Source organism: Oryctolagus cuniculus, chromosome 1, assembly GCF_051225735.1.
Source record: "Oryctolagus cuniculus isolate XC-2025 breed Fujian yellow rabbit chromosome 1, ASM5122573v1, whole genome shotgun sequence".
In the NCBI taxonomy this organism is placed as follows: Eukaryota; Metazoa; Chordata; class Mammalia; order Lagomorpha; family Leporidae; genus Oryctolagus; species Oryctolagus cuniculus.
The window spans coordinates 118,111,413-118,129,096 of NC_142867.1; the positions used below are offsets into that span (position 1 = coordinate 118,111,413).

A 17,684-nucleotide genomic window follows, 5' to 3' on the forward strand; every position below is an offset into this window, starting at 1 on the left:
TGACCACTCTAGCTTCCTGCCTATACAGCATCCTCTCTCGGACGTCTTTTACTAATAATAACAATCTGGGCTGCCTAGAGGAATTTGCCGTAGCCGCTGCAAGAAGAGGGAGACAATATGGTACCCAAAGACTTTATTGATGTTTCCCTCGCCGCTCTCGGGGATTGAAGAAGTCAGACCAACATGGGGAGCCTGGACTTGGTGGTCGTCACAGTGCTGGCAGACGGGGACCTCTCCAGGAGCCCTGTACTAGCATCCGCTGGCAGAGAAGTTTGCTCAGAAATCCCAGGGGCAACGGCATCCACCCTGAGGGTCATAGGCAAATTCTTAGTGAGCCTGGGGCCATCCTCCAGCCGAGGGACTCCTAGAGATTGCTGTGCAGAAGACTTGTCTGTGGACTGTGGGCCTTTGATTAAAATCAAGATCCCAGGCCCCATCACCCCCCCCCCCCACAACCCCTGCACACACGTACACATAGATAAGACACACGAGTCTGGTCCAGGAGGCTCGGAAGTGGCCTGGATCCGAGCATTTGCCATTCTGGTGATTCCTGTCCAGGTCACCCAGGGACCATGCTTCGAGAACACTGCTCTGATCCCTTGCACCTTATGACTATTCGCTGTAATGGATGATAGGGGCAGCATTCGCTTCTCTCTTGCTGATGGCTCCACACAGAAGAACTAAGCCAAATGCTCAGAACAAATCCAGCTCCTGACATCCACCTCCCACCACTCCTTCCAAGTGGTTACTGTACATTCAAGTGCCTTAAAAACCTAAGTCAACCTTTCCTTAAGCATGAGGGGTGTCAAGGCAGCCCTGCAAACTGAGCCATCTCCCCGGCTTGTGACTCGACCCCTCCATGCGGTAGCCCTTGCTCACACACTCCGATTACACAAGTTGTACTGCTGCCACAGCCACCCAATTCCAGGGCTGAGCAGCATCCCCTGCCCCTAAACATTTGTAGCAATGCATGTCAGAGTTTAAGGGTTGAAAGCACCCACTTTTAACCCAAACCCTTTCCTCCCTGTCCGCACTGCCCCCCAGCCCTCATGCTCACCGAAGGTCATTGCCCCCATATGTCTCCTTGGGCTTCTTCCTCCTCTCTTTCTGGAACCTGAGCAGACAAAATACAGCAACCGACAGCAGCAGAATTCCCAGGAGCACCCCAATCAGAGTCCCGGCCACTCGACCACTGGAGGAGTCTGTAAGGAGAACAAGACCCTCAGAGCTGCAAGCCCTCCTTGGCCCATGCTCAGACACCTTCATGCAGCCTCCTCAACCCAAAGCCTGCCACCTGGCTTCTGCCCAGCATCTCCTACCGGTCACAGTGAGGGTCAGCTCACAAGACGCACTGCCCATCTGGTTGGTGGCCACACAGCGGTAGGTGCCGGAGGAGCTCATGGAGAGATTGGTGAGAATGAGCTGGCCAGACACTTCATCTAGAGAGGGAAGAAGAAGTGTTCCACCACTCATTCAAGCCACAGTGAGCACCTGCTATAAGGAAAGCACGTTGCATTTCACTCTTACAACGCTCCCGTTAGGAAAGGACTAACCTCAGTTTCTCGGTGGGGAAACTGGCTCAGAGAAAGGAAATCATTTACCCACAGGGGAATGCCAAAGCAGCCGCCATTCCCTGGGTAGAGGACAGCTCACACATGAAGGGTTCAGCAACTGTGCTGGGATTCGGGGTGCTTACCTGCTGATATTGGGGTCCTGCTTAAAGATAGAAGCTTGATTTCTAAAACTGCATCTGCTAGGGGGTGGGTCTAAGCAGACCCCAATGCCTTTCCAAACTGCTTACCTTTATTTCAGAAGGCAGAGAACACATCAGGAGGTGATGGGGAGGGGCTCCTGGATAGATGAAGGGGTTTGCTAGGGCTTTGGCTACAGTGGAGGAAAGGGGAGACTGTAGCCCACAAGAAGAAGGGGAGAGGCTAAGGCTCTGATGTATACATGGTCCCTCTGAAGAAGCTGGGTTAAATGATTTCAGGGAGCCCATACTCCTCTGCCTCAGCTCCCTCTCTAGGAAGTTCATGACCTTTCAGAAATCTAAAAGAGACACCCTTCCCAAAGCAGGCAGTGGGAAGTCTCAGGATGCTCCTGCCCTTGTGGGACATTAGGCGTGTGTTCAGCTTAAGAATGGAGTACCCAGCCACAGACTATGCAAGAAGGGAAACTGGAAGGGAACAATACAGGAAGCCAAGGAAAAGGCAGGGGAAAGGCAATGCCGTTATCTCATTCCCCTCCTCATAGCCCTGGCAATGTGGGTGGGTGGGGCTTAGAGATTAGATTCCCCCAGGGGCTTAGATTTCCTCCTCCTGATGCCCTGGGCCCTTACCTTGAACCGCACTTCCAGGAGGCGGTGTCGGAGAAGATCCAAGGTGCACCCAATTGTACACTGGCTTGGGAGCTCCCTCGGAAGAGGTGCATTTCAGGGCCGCAGAGCCTCCCACAGAGGTCCGCCCGCTCTGGCTGCATAGGGGTCTACTGGGGGGCACTGCAAAACCACAGCGCGTTAGCCATCGTCTAACCCCACCCCCGCGAAGTGCTCCATTTCCTGTTTCGATACCGCTACCAAACAGGTTTGCTCCTGTTCAGACACTGCTGAATCCCCGGGCAATGATTTCCACTGCTGGAAATGCTGATAGCTAGAACATTCTTCCTCGTGTGGAGCCAGAATCTGTGTCAATTTAACAGCCGCCTATTGGTTCCAGTTCCTGCCCTCTGGGCTCATGGAAGAAAAACTAAAATCCCTGCTCCACACTAAGAGCCCTTCAGATATTTGAATACAGCAGTCAGCCACCACATCCTCCGTCTCCCACTTGGTCTCGGTAAAAGTTTCTCCGAGTGGCTCTCTCTCAGCAGGCTCTAGTTTGAGATCACAAGGAAGCTCTGCACACAAAGTTGGTGCTCAGTGTTTAACGGCCACTCCCCTGTCCCTGACCTTGGGAGGTTTCCAGGCCATTGGAGCTAGTGGGGACGTGACTCAGATCCCCACACATGGGAAGACCTTTCTCTCCCAGATCCATTGTTACCAGGCCCCAAGAGAGGAGACAGTCCCTATGGAATGTGAGGTTGGTGGTTGACCATCGAGATTAGAAGATTTGGGGCCCTAAGCGCAGGGCTGGAAATCAGCACAAGGGGCCATTCAGCAGGGCCACTGCATGCTTTGAGGCACGGGGGTGGTGGTGGGTCCACAGCCTGCCTTACCTAGCACAGTAAGGTTGATCAGCCCCAACCCATTGGTGTAGAAATCTGGCGGGTTGTTAACTTGGCAGAGGTAGGTCCCGGTGTCCGAGGCCCGGACCTTCGTCAGTTTCAGGGTGGCCACGCCTCCTGTGGGGGGGTTCTGGAGCAGGCTGGCCCGCTCGGCCTTAGAACCGGTGGGATACAGATGGCCACTGGTGAAGTAGAGGATCTACGGAGGGAAGGAGGCAAATGTGTGCCTTTTCCTGCCGGGCACGAACTCTACCATCCTTCCTCATTTTTTTTTTTTATTTGACAGGCAGAGTTAGACAGTGAGAGACAGAGACAGAGAGAAAGGTCTTCCCTCTGTTGGTTCACTCCCCAAATGACTGCCACGGCCGGCGCTGCAGCAATCCGGAGCCAGGAGCCAGGCGCTTCTCCCTGGTCTCCCATGTGGGTGCAGATGCCCAAGCACTTGGACCATCCTCCACTGCCTTCCCAGGGCCACAGCAGAGAGCTGGATTGGAAGAGGAACAACCGGGACTAGAACCAGTGCCCATATGGGATGCTGGTGTGGCAGGCAGAGGATTAACCAAGTGAGCCATGGTGCCAGCCCCAAGATGTCCCTCATTTACACCAACCAGGGACAGGGCAAGCCCATGGTCCCCACACACCGTCCCCTGCCAGTGATAAATGATTCCCTGCTTTCAGCTACGCGTAGGGTGAGTGAATGCAGCTATGCCTGGAAGGGGCAGCATATTTCCCTGCAATGGGCCGCAAACACCCTGGTGTCCACGGGTTTGTGTACTGAAACTGGACGCACGAATAGTGGAGTTGGATGTAGAGCTATGGGGGAGGAAGGGGTGACCGAGTCCAGCGACTATAGCCCTGAGAAGACCTAGGAAAGGCCCTCCTAGCTTTCCAGCCCAGCATACTGCCCCTAGCCCTGGCCAACCCCACCCCAGGCAGTGGCTCTCTGCTTACGGGATGAGACTCCGAGATGGGCTTCCCCGGCTGCACGAAGCTCCACTCCAGGGCGAAGTTGTCTCCCACGGACGTGCTGTAGCTGCAGGTCAGCTCGGCAGTGTGGCCCACGGGCGCGCTCAGAGGCTCAGCTGGCACCTTCACCTCCACTGCTAGCCCCGGGGCTGTGGAGGGCACAGGGAGGTGGGGACCATATCCCGGTCATGTGGAGGGTCCGGGGGCTCGGTCCCCAGAGGGCGTCCCGCTCCTCAGTCCAGTCCCGCCTTCCCAGAAAGGAAGATTGGGCCCAGGGCCCGGCGGCGTTTTGTGGGTAAAAGGGCCAAGACCGGGCCTGGTATGAGGGCGTGTTTGGCAGGAAAAAAACAAAACAAGAAATAGTGCTGCGGTGGGTAAACCATGGCCACCAGCTGAACTTGCCTCCTCTCCGCTCCTGGCCCTTCACGTCCCCTCCCCAGCCTCGACCCGGGCGGCCCCGGCCCCACACGGCAGTCCCAGCCTGGCTGGCCCGGACTGAGCAGCCCCCAGGAAGTAGGTCACCAGGCCTCTGACCCCAGCTCTGGCCCAGCCCCTCCTCACCACTTAGGCATGCGAAGCCCAGCAGGGCCCCACAGAGGAAAGGCCCCGGGAGCCCAGCCATGCCACGTCCTGCCGTCCTGCCGTCGTCTGTTGGTCAGTCTGGGAGCCCAGGTCTGGAGAAGGGAGTGCCCGCAGGGCAGCCACCCGGCGCTGGGCAGGAGCGAGACAGCTATCTCAGAGCAAACAAGGGGAGAGGCCAGCACCCTCAGGTAGGGAAACGCTCCTCCCTCCCGCGGGCCTGATGCAGGACTCACTCTACCTTGTTCTTCCTCCTTTCCCCTTCTCCCCATTTCTGAAGTTGTCAGTTGGTCGGGCGCTGGTTTCCCAGCCGGGCATGGGGTGGGCACCCTCCTGGGAAGGGTTGTTGGGGAGAGAGTGACTTTGTAGGAGGAGGAGGCCATCGGGTACCCTGAGAGCTGGCATACTGGGAGCCCACAGAGCGAGGCTGAGCCCCAGGCCTCACAGCCTTTCTGGCCCATTTACAGATTCTTTGTCCTGCCAGGCCCCTCTCCCTCTTCATCACTTGCTGGGGTCTGAGAGTCTGTGAACACTACAACTTCCTTCCCATTTCCAAAGCCCATTCCCTCTCCATTTTAAGCACAGGGAAACTGAGACCTAGAGGCGACCTCATTGTTGTTAGGAAAGGGCACAGCAACACTGGGACAGAAACAGCCATCCATCCTCTGCCCCGCTCACCTGCAGTACCCTCAGTAACAAGAGGGACCGGTGCTTGTTAGTGAATCAGTGGTGTGGGAAAAAGGAGCATGAGTCTGGTTGCCGTCCCCTCTCCCTGATTAAGAAGAGATGAAAGGGGCTGGTGCTGTGGCATAGCGGGTGGAGCCGCTGCCTGTGGTGTCGGCATCCCATATGGACACTGGTTTGAGTCCCGGCTGCTCCACTTCTGATCAAGCTCTTTGCTGTGGCCTGGGAAAGCAGTGGAAGATGGCCCAAGTCCTTGGGCCCCTGCACCCGCGTGGGAGACCCAGAAGAAGCTCCTGGCTTCGGATTGGTGCAGCTCCAGCTGTTGCTACCATCTGGGGAGTAACCAGCAGATGGAAGACTCTCTCTCTCTCTCTCTCTCTCTCTCTCTCTCTCTCTCTCTGCCTCTGCATCTCTGTAACTCTGCCTTTCAAATAGATAAATAAATCTTAAAAAGAAGAAGAAGAAGAGAAGGAAGAAGAGATGAAAGCCAATGCACACTCAAGCCCTGAGCACCCACGCTCCAGCAGCAAGTGCACCTGCTTCATGCTCCCTGCCAGAGTAGGCTGGCATCCCAGTAGCTCGTGTTCTTTGTACCCTGCCCCCTCCACATGACAGCAAGGGACCCTTCTGACAACTCTGGAAGAGCTATTCTGCACCAGCAAGCCCTGAGGCTGAGAGGAGAAGCCCCTCCTGGCTGTGCAGCATGGGTAGGGGCCCACTTTGCAGCAACCTGATGCTCAGTTTCTGGAAAATTCCTAGTTTGAAAAGACAACTTGATTCTTATTCCACGCAAATCCAATGTATCTTTATTAAAATTTTCAAAATAAAGGCAAAAAACACACATTTCAAGTTAGTTTAAAAAATAGCTTCCCTATCCCCTGCCCCAACAAAACCCAGCCAAGCCAGCAGGACAGGTTATATGAATGCAGGGAGTGGGAGCAAAGGATGGCATTAGATATGGGTGGGGCACAGGTCCAGGTGGCCTGGGGGCACTCTTGGACTGGCAGTGTCCTACAGGGCCCCTGTTGTGTGGCTAATCTGGGCAGCATTCAGCTGGCTTCATAGGGAGGGGTGGAGGAGGGTGGAGGCCCCTCCCTATCACAGATACACTTCCTCCTCTCCTGCCACTTCCTAGGCATTTGGGTCTCACTGAAACGTAGCTTTCCCACAGAAAAGAGAGGTAGGGGCTGAGGCCTGGCGGTCTCGAGTGTGGCTACCCTCCCAAGACTCAGGCCTCTGTGCTAGGGTTGACCCCTATGGGAAGAGGAGCCACCAACCAGACAGTAAGCCAGTGAGTGGCTGGGCCGTCACACCAGAGACCAAGCCTGACTCTGGGCAGGCACCATCACAGGCACAGCACCCATGCGGCTCAGGGCAGAAGAAGAAACCCCACCAGGGCTGGAGGATACGGGCTGAGGGGGTGCCCCGTCTGTTCTGGGCAGCCGGGGTGAGGACAGGGCCTGGCTGGAAAGACTGGGCGTAGGGGTCAAAGCAGCAGGCCTGGAAGGGCTGTGTGGTGGCTGGAGAGCTCGTGCTGATGTTACGGAGGACAGGGTCCCATTCTTGGAGATTGTGTCTGAGCCCTTGGGCCAGGTGAGGGTCCGGGGAGCAACCGCATCCTCCCTAGTCATCGAAGAAGTAGAGAAGTCAGAGGCAGGAGGCGGCAGGAAGGGAGAGTTTCTCCACAGTGTGCCATACCCCACCACTCCTCTTCCTCCTCAATCCCCTTCTCCCTCCCCCTTAAAACCTGCCTGGATCCCCAGACTGTAAGGGGAGCCGGCAGAGCCCCATCCGCAGAGGCCAGGGACACTTACTTGATATCATTGGCCGGCTCCTCCAGAGCCTTGCCCCTGCGCTGGTACAAGAGGATCAGCCCAGCCAGCAGCACAAACCCTACCAGGGTGCCTACAACAGCTCCAGCAACCACAGCAGCACCGGGCCCTGAAAAAGCCTTTGTGTCAGTGGAGATACCCCGCTGTTGCCCACCCCTCTTCCTAATGGAAAAAGACAGACCATGTGTGGCTGTAAGCAGAAAACGGCCACTCACTGAGCAAACACTTGGACCAGTGTCTGGCCAGGGCAAGCCCCATGTCCTGCTATACTTAGAGGCCCCAGCAGAGGGGCTGCTGCCCCTTCTGCAACCCCGTCCCAGCAGTGAGCACTCTTCTCCCCAGCTGCCCTCACTCCTCACTGACCTGTGCTCACTTCCAGCGTCACGTTGCACTGGGCACTGCCCACCGCGTTGTGGGCTGTGCAGATGTAGACTCCAGACATGGACGTGGAAAGGTTGGTGAGCCTTAAAGACCCGCGGATGACATCTGTGGAAACAATGTAACCGTCAGATCGGGGATCCTTTCTCACAGGGAAAATTGAATCTAGAAGGTCTTCTTAGACTCTCTGGGAGTCACAGTGTGTCTATTCCCTGGTGAAGGAGAAAGGCAGGGCGGCCAGTGAGCCGGACCCCCAGCTGCAGCCTGGCTGCTCAGTACCCCTGTCCACTTGCACTCCTCAGTGACCTGGGCTGCTAAAGACAAAGGCAGGCACAGCCAAACCAAGACATGATTTTTACTTTTATTTCTAAGGGACAGAGTGATGAGAAAGAAAGAACATGAGGCTAAGAACCAGTGCAGAATAGGGTGTGGGACCTTAAGCTTGATACCCCTGAGTCTCCATTCCATCATCTGTCAAATAAGACAATCCTAGGCTGACCGACCTGATGCTGTCGAGAGGATTCAATGGCTCAATCCCCATAACAGTTCCTCTTTGCTGGCTGCCCACTCCATGCCTAAGCCTGCTCTGTTTGACACACTCTAACTTACCAAAGTTTCACAACAAACCTAGGAAGCAACTACTCTTTTAAAAAAGGAAAGGGAGGGCCCAGCACTGTGGCATAGTAAGTGAAGCCTCTGCCTGCAGTGCCAGCATCCCATATGGACACTGGATCAAGTCCCAGCTGCTCCACTTCTGATCCAGCTCCCTGCTAATGCATCTGCAAAAGCAGAAGATGGCCCAAGTCCTTGTGCCCCTGCCAGACACGTGGGAGACCTGGAAGAAGCTTCTGGCTCCTGGTTTCGGATTGGCTCAGCTCCAACTGTTGCATCCATTTGGGGAGAGACCAAGCAGATGGCAGACTCCCCCCCCCCCCCCGCCTCTCAAATAAATATAAATATTTTTAAAAAAGAAAAAGAAAAGAGGGTGGGCATTTGGCCTACGAGTTGGGGCTCTGGTTGGTATAACCACAACCCATATCGGAAGGCCTGAGTTCAAGTCCGGCTCCTCTCCCAATTCCAGGTTCCTGCACACTCGGGGAACAGTGGGTCATGACTCTAGAAGTTGGGTCCAAGGCACTCACAGGGGAAATCTGCACTGAATTCCCAGCTCAGGAGCAGTGGACAACTGGATGGGAGCGCTCTTTCTTTTCTCTCTCAAATAAATAAACATTTTAAAAAGAAAAGGACTGTATTATACAAATAGTCAAGTGAAAGGAGGCGGGGCAAAATGAAATCCATACACCTACCCCCTATATCCAGCAGATGCTACCATTTTCCCATACTTATTTCATCTCCCTCTTTTTCTGAAATATTTTAAAGTAATACTTTAGCATGAATCTCCCAAAATGCAGAAATTATCCCACATAACCACAATACCATTGTCACACCTAAGAAATTAATAATTCTCATTTCATATCTAAAATGTTCAATTCTCCCTATAATATTTTTAGAGCTGAGGTGTAAAATCAAGGCTACTGATAGGCCCAGTTTGTAGGTGAGGGAATGGAGGCACAGAGTCACACAGCTGGAGTTTGAATACAGATAGTCGAGCCCCAGAGGCACTCCTGAGACAGCGCAGGCACATGGAAACAACTCATGCTGTGCCTGCACCTGCTAGGGCCTGCTTCTCCATCCTCCTCCCAACATCCTCCTCTTCTGTTGTACTTTTTAACATTGCTTCCTCTTTCCATCCTTGTTCCTGTGGTACCTCTCATTCTCCCCCTCCCTGGCCACAGCTTCAGTTGTTTCCCGAAGGTTCCTCACCTGCAACTGGTGCAAAGAAAATCTTGGAGGATGGTGGTGGCCCCTCCCACTGGTACTGGGCCGTGGGCTTGCTCCTTGGGGACTGGCACATCAAGGTCACATTGGCCCCCACGCGGGGCACACCCAGCAGGTGGCAGGACGGAGGGGCTGGAGGCACTGGAGAAGGGCAGACGGACTGAATCGCACAGACCCGGAACCCGCAGACCCTTCCCCTCCCTACACAACCCCTTGTCACCCATTTGCCCCTCCCCCACCCTTCCGGAAGAGACCTGCCTGAGCCGTGTGCTTCTCACTCACCCAGCACATTGAGTTCTAGCGTTTTACTGCTGTGGCCCCTGTTGGTGCCGGAACTGTCTTGAATATTCACAGAACAGCGGTAAAAGCCCGAGTCCTTCTCCCGGAGGTCCTTCAGCCGCATGGACACGTTCCGGGAGGGCATGGTGTAGACCAGGGAGGCTTCAGGTTTGCCTGACAGGACCCCATTGATGTAGGCCAACACCTAGAGGGGACATGACACCTCCTGTTATTGTACGACACACAGTGTCCCGGGAGCAGGCGGTTCCCCTCCTGCCACCTCTGGCCACTTTCACCTGCCCTTGATCTGCACCCACCCTTCTAACCCCTGCCAGCTCTCAGTTGCCTGTTTTCTTCCCAGCCACTCTCACTGCTCCTGGGCCTTTTCCCCCTCTGCACTGTCTCTTCATCTCCCTCTTGGGTGGCTCAATAAAGATGCAATGGGGGAACTGCAGCGTAGTGGTTAAAGACCCAGCCTTCAGTGCTGGCATCCCATATGGGCGCCAGTTTGAGTCCTGCCTGCTACATTTCCAATCCAGCTCTGTGCTATGGCCAAGGAAAGCAGTAGAAGATGGCCCAAGTCCTTGGGCCCCTGCACCCATGTGGGAGACCCAGAAAAAGCTTCTGGCTCCTGGCTTCAGATTGGCGCAGCTCCGGCCGTTGTGGCCAATTGGGGAGTGAACCAGTGGATGGAAGATCTCTCTCTCTCTCTCTCTCTCTCTCTCTCTGCCTCTCCTCTCTCTCTGTGTAACTCTGACTTTCAAATAAATAAATATATCTTTTAAAAAAGAAAAAATTCAATGGGACAAGGAGGGGTAAAGTAAACAGTGGGTTTGTATGACAGCAACTTAGATTACAGGGGAGATCCAGATTTTGTGGGGCTTGAAATTCAGATAGTTGGAGGAGGGTGTCCCTCTTGTGGGACACTTGAATTGAGTTTCTGACTCTCAGCTTTGGCCTTTGGGGACATGTAGGAAGTGAACCAGTAGATGGGAGTTCTGTCTCTCTCTTTCTCTCTTGTCCATCTCTCCTTGTCTTTCTGGCTCTCAAATAAATATATTTTTTAAAATAAAAATAAGGGACCAGCACTGTGGCACAGCCAGTTAAGCCAAGGCTTGCAGTGACAGCATCCCATATGGGCGCAAGTTCAAGCCCTGGCTGCTCCACTTCTGATCCAGCTGCCTGCTAATGCACCTGGGAAAGCAGCAGAAGGCCCAAGTTCCTGGGCCTCTGCTACCCACGTGGGAGACCTGGAAGAAGCTCCTAGCTCCTGGTTTTGGATGAGCTCAGCTCTGGCCGATGCGATCATATGGGGAGTGAACCAGAGGATGGAAGATTCTCTTTCTCTCTCTCTCTAACTCTGCCTTTCAAATAAATAAAATAAGTACATTTTAGAAACAAGATCAAAGACCTCACTAAATTCACTTTCCAGGATCTTACAGAGATCCTATGCAAATAAGGGGCCCTGAAAATTGCTTCATTAGCTTTTGGGTGAATCTGCCTCCTCCTGTTAAGTCTGGTGCTAACAGCACTGGCGCGTGGTTGGGAGCACAGGTGGGAGATGGTGGAAAGGGCAACCTGCCTGCCTTCCTCCATGGTATAAAGGGGCAGGAGGGCAGATGATGATCATCTGGGAGAGGAAGTGTCTAAAGCACACAAAACGTGCAAACAGAAACAATGCTGAACGTTCAGCATGTGTTTACTTGCCCTAAGCCTTCTCCTGTACTCCAGTCCCCCACCAACCTCCCCCTACCATAGCAAAGCAAAATGTCCCTGTGCTTTTAACAGGGATTTGTGGGGGATGGCGCTATGGCATAGCAGGTAAAGCTGCCGCCTGCAGTGCCTGCATCCCATGTGGGTGCTGGTTCAAGTCCCGGCTGCCCATTTCCGATCCAGTTCTCTGCTATGGCCTGGAAAAGCACTGGAAGATGACCCAAGTGCTTGGGCCCCTGTGCCCACATGGGAGAACTGGAAGACGCTCCTGGCTCCTGGCTTTGGATTGGCGCAGCTCCAGCCGTTGCAGCCAACTGGGGAGTGAACCAGCAGATGGAAGACCTCTCTCTCTCTCTCTCTCTCTCTTTCTGTAACTCTCAGATAAATAAATAAAACTTAAAAAAAAAAAATGGGGCCGGCACCGTGGCTCACTTGGTTAATTCTCCGCCTGCTTCGCCGGCATCCCATATGGGCTCCGTGTTCTAGTCCCGGTTGCTCCTCTTCCAGTCCAACTCTCTGCTGTGGCCCGGGAGTGCAGTAGAGGATGGCCCAAGTGCTTGGGCCCTGCACCCGCATGGGAGACCAAGAGGAAGCACCTGGCTTCGGCGCAATGTGCCGGCCATGGCGGCCATTTGGGGGTGAACCAACGGAAGGAAGACCTTTCTCTCTCTGTCTCCCTCTCTCTCTCACTGTCTAACTCTGCCTGTCTACCTGTCTAATAATAATAATAATAATAATAATAATAATAAAACAGGGCTTTGTAGGTGTTAGGTTTCCAGGGAAAGAGAATTTATTTTTTATTTATTTATTTATTTTTTTTTTACAGGCAGAGTGGACAGTGAGAGAGAGAGACAGAGAGAGAAAGGTCTTCCTTTTTTTGCCGTTGGTTCACCCTCCAATGGCTGCCGCGGCCGGCGCATCGCGCTGACCTGAAGGCAGGAGCCAGGTGCTTCTCCTGGTCTCCCATGCGGGTGCAAGGCCAAGGACTTGGGCCATCCTTCACAGCACTCCCGGGCAATAGCAGAGAGCTGGCCTGGAAGAGGGGCAACCGGGACAGAATCCGGTGCCCCGACCGGGACTAGAACCCGGTGTACCGGCGCCGCAAGGCGGAGGATTAGCCTACTGAGCCACGGCGCCTGCCAGAAAGAGAACTCTTTGGGGAAGTCTCCAAGATCACAACATAGCCAGAACACGTGAGGACACCTGCTTTCTCCTGAGGCCCGCATCCCCTGGCTACCCTGCCCTGGGCCCTGGGGTGGCCACAGGCTACATGCGTCCACCCCCTCACCTGCTTCAGATCCTCTCCTTTCTGTTCCAGGAACCATATCACGAGAGGCGTCTCCCACGGCTGGGCAGAGGCCACCTCCCCTTGCAGAGTGTACCACGCTGGGAGCACCACTTCGCCTCCCTCCGTAGCTAGCACTCTGACGAGGCCGGCGGGCACGTGCAGCTCCAGTTGGGCCCGCGAGGGGGTCGCTGGAGACGAGAACGGGCAGGCGTAAGCTGGGGAACGTCTCGGGAAAGAGTTCGCCTTTGGGGGCCTGGAGGGCTGCCCTGGGACCGCTGACCCAGAGTCCTGAGTTCAGGCTCGGGGCTTATTCTCCCGCGCCCCAGCTCTGTGGTGGAGATGGGGCACATTTCCATGCGTTCACTCATATCCAGAGGCACAGACTGCTGAGCGCCAAGAGGAGGGGCCGGATTCCCAGCAAGAAGGGAGAGCTATCCGGAGGAGGGCAGATCTGCTATTTCTGATCTGCTTGCAACCTCCCAGTTGCACCCCTTGCGCCTCCAGTTACCTCCGGAGACAGGGTAACGGCGGAGGTAGGGGCCACCAGGCTTCCTCGCTCCCAAGTTTTCAACGCGGTGGGTTGAGAAGGCTGGGAGGCCGTCGGGTTACCGATTAACCTCTCGGCTCCTTCTGAACTGCCGGGGAGCAGGAGGCGCCCAAGCGGCCAGGAGGCTTTGGTGCGCCTCCGCCCCAGCGCGCAGTCTTCCCTAGGGAGGCGGAGCCTTCGCAGCCACAGAGCAGCTCGGCGACCCAGGTGGGCCCTAGGGTTAGGGGCGGGGTCTGCCCGCGAGTGAACGGCTGCCCTCAGGGTGTCTGTCCCGCGTTCAGGAGGTGGGCTGGCTTCCGGTCAGGGTCTGGAGCTTGCATTCTTTCTGGCATCCTGGAGCGCTCTTGGTTTTGCCCTTGGGAGAGGCCACGAAGCCGCTGAGCGCTAAGCCCTTGGGGGAATAACTTGGGCTGCTCTCCGGCTACGCCTGGGCACGCTGCCTCCCGGGCGTTTTGCGCCCTGCCCTTGCACGGGCTCAGTACCTCCGCGTGGTGCGCTGGCGGCCCATGCGCAGGCAGACGCAGGGCTCCGAGGCCCGGCCGCGCCATCTGCGCCGCTTTCCGGCTTCGCGTCTTCACAGACCCCCACCGCCCTGTTCCTTGGCCTTCGGTGCAGCCCCCTTCCCGTTTCCTGGCCGGTCCCTGCGGGCTGGGCAGGAAGCTTGTGCCCGGTGATAAGGATGAAGACAATGAAGGGGGGGGGGGGCGCTAGACCGGAGGCTCTGACGGCAAAAACAACCCCAGCCTCAAGGAGCTCGACGGCCCATTCGGCGGAGGCCCCGCAAGCCAGGAGCCTGCGGGCCGTGTCCTGTGGCCGGGCCTGTGGACCGTACCCGCCGAGCGAGTGGCCAGAAGCGGTTCCTGCCCGGAAACTGCAGGAGCCCCAGGAGGAGCTCGGTCTTCCTTCCCTTTGGGCGCCCTCGTCCCACCTCAACGAGCTCCCGCAGGCCCTGCTTCTGTAACCTGCACTTCCCAGAGGCCGAGGGGGAGCAATGATAAAACTCATGCCCTAGGGTCTGTGCTAGGGCCGCGCGCGTCTCAGGCCCCCTGTCAGGAAACAGGGGCAGAAGAGGGTCAAGGCTGCCCGCCCTCTGTCCTGGGTGTGAGGAGCTGGAGCGAAGCCGCCCCGACAGCGCAGCCTTTTTCGCTCCCGGAGGGCATAGCGCCCGAGTGAAAAAGGACGGGCTCCGGGCCCACTCCGAGACCAGAGGGAGACGCAGGCAAGGGCCCGCTCCCCAGGGCTACTATTTTTAGTCTCCCTCTTTCTCTGAGAAACTCCCCCCGCGGGCTTCTCACGCCCCAGGGGCAAGCAGCGCCGAGGCTCGGAGGAGCTTGGGGCTGGACGGCCTCCCCACCGACCCGACGGCCCAGAGCCTGCCCCGTGCCCCCGGGGGGGCGGCACAAGTGCCATTTAACCCTCAATTGGCTGGGCTGGCAGGAACTGGAATCTGGGCCTACCGAAGTCTCACAACCGGGAGAAAAAAGGGAAGGGTTGCCCACGATGAGCAGATGGTGGCCACAAGGCGCAAGCAGCAAACCTGGATTGTCCTCCCCTGTCCGCCACGCCTCTCCATCAAGAAGAGCGATAGGGGAGTTGGCAGAGGGGCGTAGAAGGCAGGAGAGCCGGGGTTGAACTAAGTGGGACTGCGAAGTGGAGGGGCAGGAAGACTTCCGGGCTTTTGTGTGGCTCAGGGGCTGCTGTAGAGACCCTAACATTTCGTGCTGCAACACCACTGGGCTAACCGGGCCTTGGACAGAAGCAGGGGGGTCCTGCCTCACTCCGCCTCATCATGGCGGAATTCCACCCTACCTCCTTCCAGGCCTCCCTTGTCTTGGCATTCTCTGGAGAGAAACCGAGTTCAAGCCGCTAACTCCAAACCCACTTTTCACTCTCTTATGGAAGCGTGGGAAGCCGGGAGTGGAACAGCTTATAATGGGGTTAGGTCCTGCTGGGTCCTTTACCTCCGGTCTTAGGAGACTCCCAGACCCTGGGAAGCCAGGGACTCCTGGGGGCCTTCGGCATTCTCCTAGCACTCACTGGAAGCACTGCCTCTCTAACTTTGTCCCTTTGCCTCTAGGAACGAATAGAGATGGTGGACCTGGGACAGTATGCGACAATTCTCCCAGCTTTTGAACCATTTCCTGTGTCCAAATGACCTCACGGTCATAGCTTGAGGGCACCTCCCTTGATCCCTAGGAAGAGGGAGGATCTGGCCTGGGGGGGGGGGGGCTGACTCCAAGCGCCTGCCTGCGTCAAGCCTGGGGACAAGGATGTCCCTCCGGGGACCTCTGGAGCCAGCTTATTGGGGGAGGGGGCTGGGGGGGACCGAAGGGGGCTGGAGTTAAGTCCTTAAGCTCTTTATCAGGGTCTCATCTAGTGTCTCAGCTCATCCGGCTCTGCTGAATGGGGTGGGGAACAGAGGAGGGAATGGCTGTGATAATTCACCCCAGGGAATCTGCTCATCTCCTGGCGATGCCCTGACAACACACACTCCACACCCAAAGCCGGAGCTGTCCCAGGACCAGCCGGGGATGCCCTGGGGTGGGGGTGGGGTGGAGTGATGGTATAACGGGAACAGGGCTGGAGTCCCCTCCCACGCAGTTCTTCATCAGTGCCCGAAGTCCTCCCTCAGGGTCGGAGTATTCCATCCCAAGTCCCCTCCTGTCCCAGGTTTCACTCACCGAGGGTACTCAGCCCCAGGAACACAACCCACAGCAAGCTGGTAGAGGGAGACCCGAGCGGAGAAACCATGGCCTTCGCTGGCCCAGGCGGGATCAGGGGCGCCAGCTCCGGGACGCACGGTCCGACAGGTGTGGAGGCTGCAGGATAGGAGGACGCGCGCCAGAGCCCGGCCACAGAGGCGGCTCCAGCCCAAGTCTGAGTGAGTGGTGTGTGTGTGTGTGTGTGTGTGTGAGCGCGAGCCGGTGGCGGGGTGGGGACCGACCGCGACAGCGGGGCGGGGCGTTCGAGGGGGAGGAGAGGTCGCCGTCCTCCCGGGCGGGGCGCGCCGGTGACCCGCGGCGGAGGCCCTGAGGGGGGTCGCTCCCAGCGCTGGGACTGCCGGGCTCGCGGCCTCCTCCTGGCCGGCCGGGGCGCAGGGCACAGGCTGGGGCAGCGAGTCGTGCTGCCTGGGGTGGGGGGTGGGGGGTGTCCTGAACTACCGTTCCGCGCCACGCCCGCCCTTTCCGCCGGTGTGGGGTGGGGAGGTGACCAGGAAGGGAGGGAGGCGTGGGACTTTCCGAAGACCAGGAGCCACCGCACCTCTGACGCTGCAAAAGACCCCCGCCCCGTCCGGTGTGTGCTGGGGGTAAGCTCTGGTCCAAATAACCCGCTCCGAGCCTGGGGGTTCCACGTCCCAGGCTAACCACGGTGGCCGTCCTGAAAGAGGAGACTTCCCCTGCCCCAGGCCGCAGTGAGAGGGGCGCAGCGGCAGGATGGATCGCTTTCCCAGAGCCAGATGCGGGCTGGGCCTGGAGCGCGCCGCGGCCTGGGACATCGCACGCTCCTCGGAGCCGGATCCGCCCTGGGCAGGCCTAGGGGAAGACAAGGGCTATCGGCGAATTTTTACAGTACCCCCCTCAGCACAGGCCCGGGGATTCGCCGGCCTCGTGCCCTGAGCAGGAAGGTTAGGGCAGGGTATCCCCAGGAGCTGAGCGGGAGCCTGAGGCGACACGAGACCGGTCTCCAGCCCCTCACCCCCGAGCTGAACTGTAGAATGACCCCACGCTGGCAGGGCAGGAGGGGGTGGCTGCGGGATGCTAGACTCGACATTTTCTTTTCTTCTTTATCTCCGGTATCTTCACTGCCCCCCATCCCTCCAGTGTCCGGCTCAAGCCCGCGATGATCCTTTAATTCCCGGGACTAGATCTTGTTCGCTGGGAATTTAATTTAGCCGCCCCCACCCCCACCCCCGCCAGCCATTCCGACAAAAGGCACCTCTGCGCCCTCTGCTGGCCGCGGCTCCCTCGCACTAGGGCGCGCACCTGTTCTTGCTGCTTTGTCCAAAAGCCTCCCCCAGACAGAGGCTTCCAACGTGCGGGCGCAGCTCAGCCACTCGGCCAAGGTCAACGAGGGCAGAAGCCAGAACACCGAATTCCTGGCGCTGCCCGCTCTGGGAGGCAGAATTGTCTTGGGAGAAAAGCTGCCAGGCCTACTAAATTCCACCCCACACAGCTCTGCTTTGATCTAACACCAACGGTGGTCCTTGTGTCCACACTGCACAAGGTCTTTTTCCATATGGTGTTCCACAGACCGGCTCAGCTACTTCTCCCTAGTGCGACCTGCCTGGCTTCCCTTCAAATACCTGCCATGCAGTGGATCTGAGAAATGCCTGTGCAAACACTAGACTGCACATGCCACC

At 57.0% G+C, this 17,684-nt stretch overlaps 2 protein-coding genes across 2 annotated transcripts; both read right to left on the reverse strand.

Moving 5' to 3' along the window:
• Positions 1-118: 118 nt before the first annotated feature.
• Positions 119-4,915, reverse strand: VSIG2 (V-set and immunoglobulin domain containing 2). The gene is made up of 7 exons (XM_002708739.6): positions 4,747-4,915; positions 4,171-4,334; positions 3,211-3,418; positions 2,339-2,497; positions 1,320-1,439; positions 1,058-1,202; positions 119-306 (listed from the first exon to the last, which is right to left on the reverse strand). Exons 1-7 carry the CDS (start codon positions 4,805-4,807, stop codon positions 174-176), a joined length of 990 nt encoding a protein of 329 aa, XP_002708785.2. The 5' UTR covers positions 4,808-4,915; the 3' UTR covers positions 119-173.
• A 1,316-nt stretch (positions 4,916-6,231) lies between these two features.
• Positions 6,232-16,478, reverse strand: ESAM (endothelial cell adhesion molecule). The gene is made up of 7 exons (XM_002708736.5): positions 16,006-16,478; positions 12,778-12,965; positions 9,780-9,981; positions 9,483-9,638; positions 7,644-7,766; positions 7,263-7,389; positions 6,232-7,071 (listed from the first exon to the last, which is right to left on the reverse strand). The coding sequence occupies exons 1-7, from the start codon at positions 16,073-16,075 to the stop codon at positions 6,756-6,758; spliced, it is 1,182 nt and encodes a 393-aa protein (XP_002708782.1). The 5' UTR covers positions 16,076-16,478; the 3' UTR covers positions 6,232-6,755.
• Positions 16,479-17,684: the final 1,206 nt, after the last annotated feature.

Excerpts from the sequence above, each read along its gene's own strand:
- VSIG2 (XM_002708739.6), bottom strand. The coding sequence starts at position 4,807 with ATGGCTGGGCTCCCGGGGCCTTTCCTCTGTGGGGCCCTGCTGGGCTTC. Across the intron at positions 3,419-4,170 it reads CCATCTCGGAGTCTCATCCC|ATCCTCTACTTCACCAGTGG; the intron begins GTAAGCAGAGAG and ends TTCCCTCCGTAG. Across the intron at positions 1,440-2,338 it reads TCCTGGAAGTGCGGTTCAAG|ATGAAGTGTCTGGCCAGCTC; the intron begins GTAAGGGCCCAG and ends TTCCCTCTCTAG.
- ESAM (XM_002708736.5), bottom strand. The coding sequence starts at position 16,075 with ATGGTTTCTCCGCTCGGGTCTCCCTCTACCAGCTTGCTGTGGGTTGTG. Across the intron at positions 9,982-12,777 it reads AAGGAGAGGATCTGAAGCAG|GTGTTGGCCTACATCAATGG; the intron begins GTGAGGGGGTGG and ends TGTCCCCTCTAG. Across the intron at positions 9,639-9,779 it reads GCTAGAACTCAATGTGCTGG|TGCCTCCAGCCCCTCCGTCC; the intron begins GTGAGTGAGAAG and ends GCCCTTCTCCAG.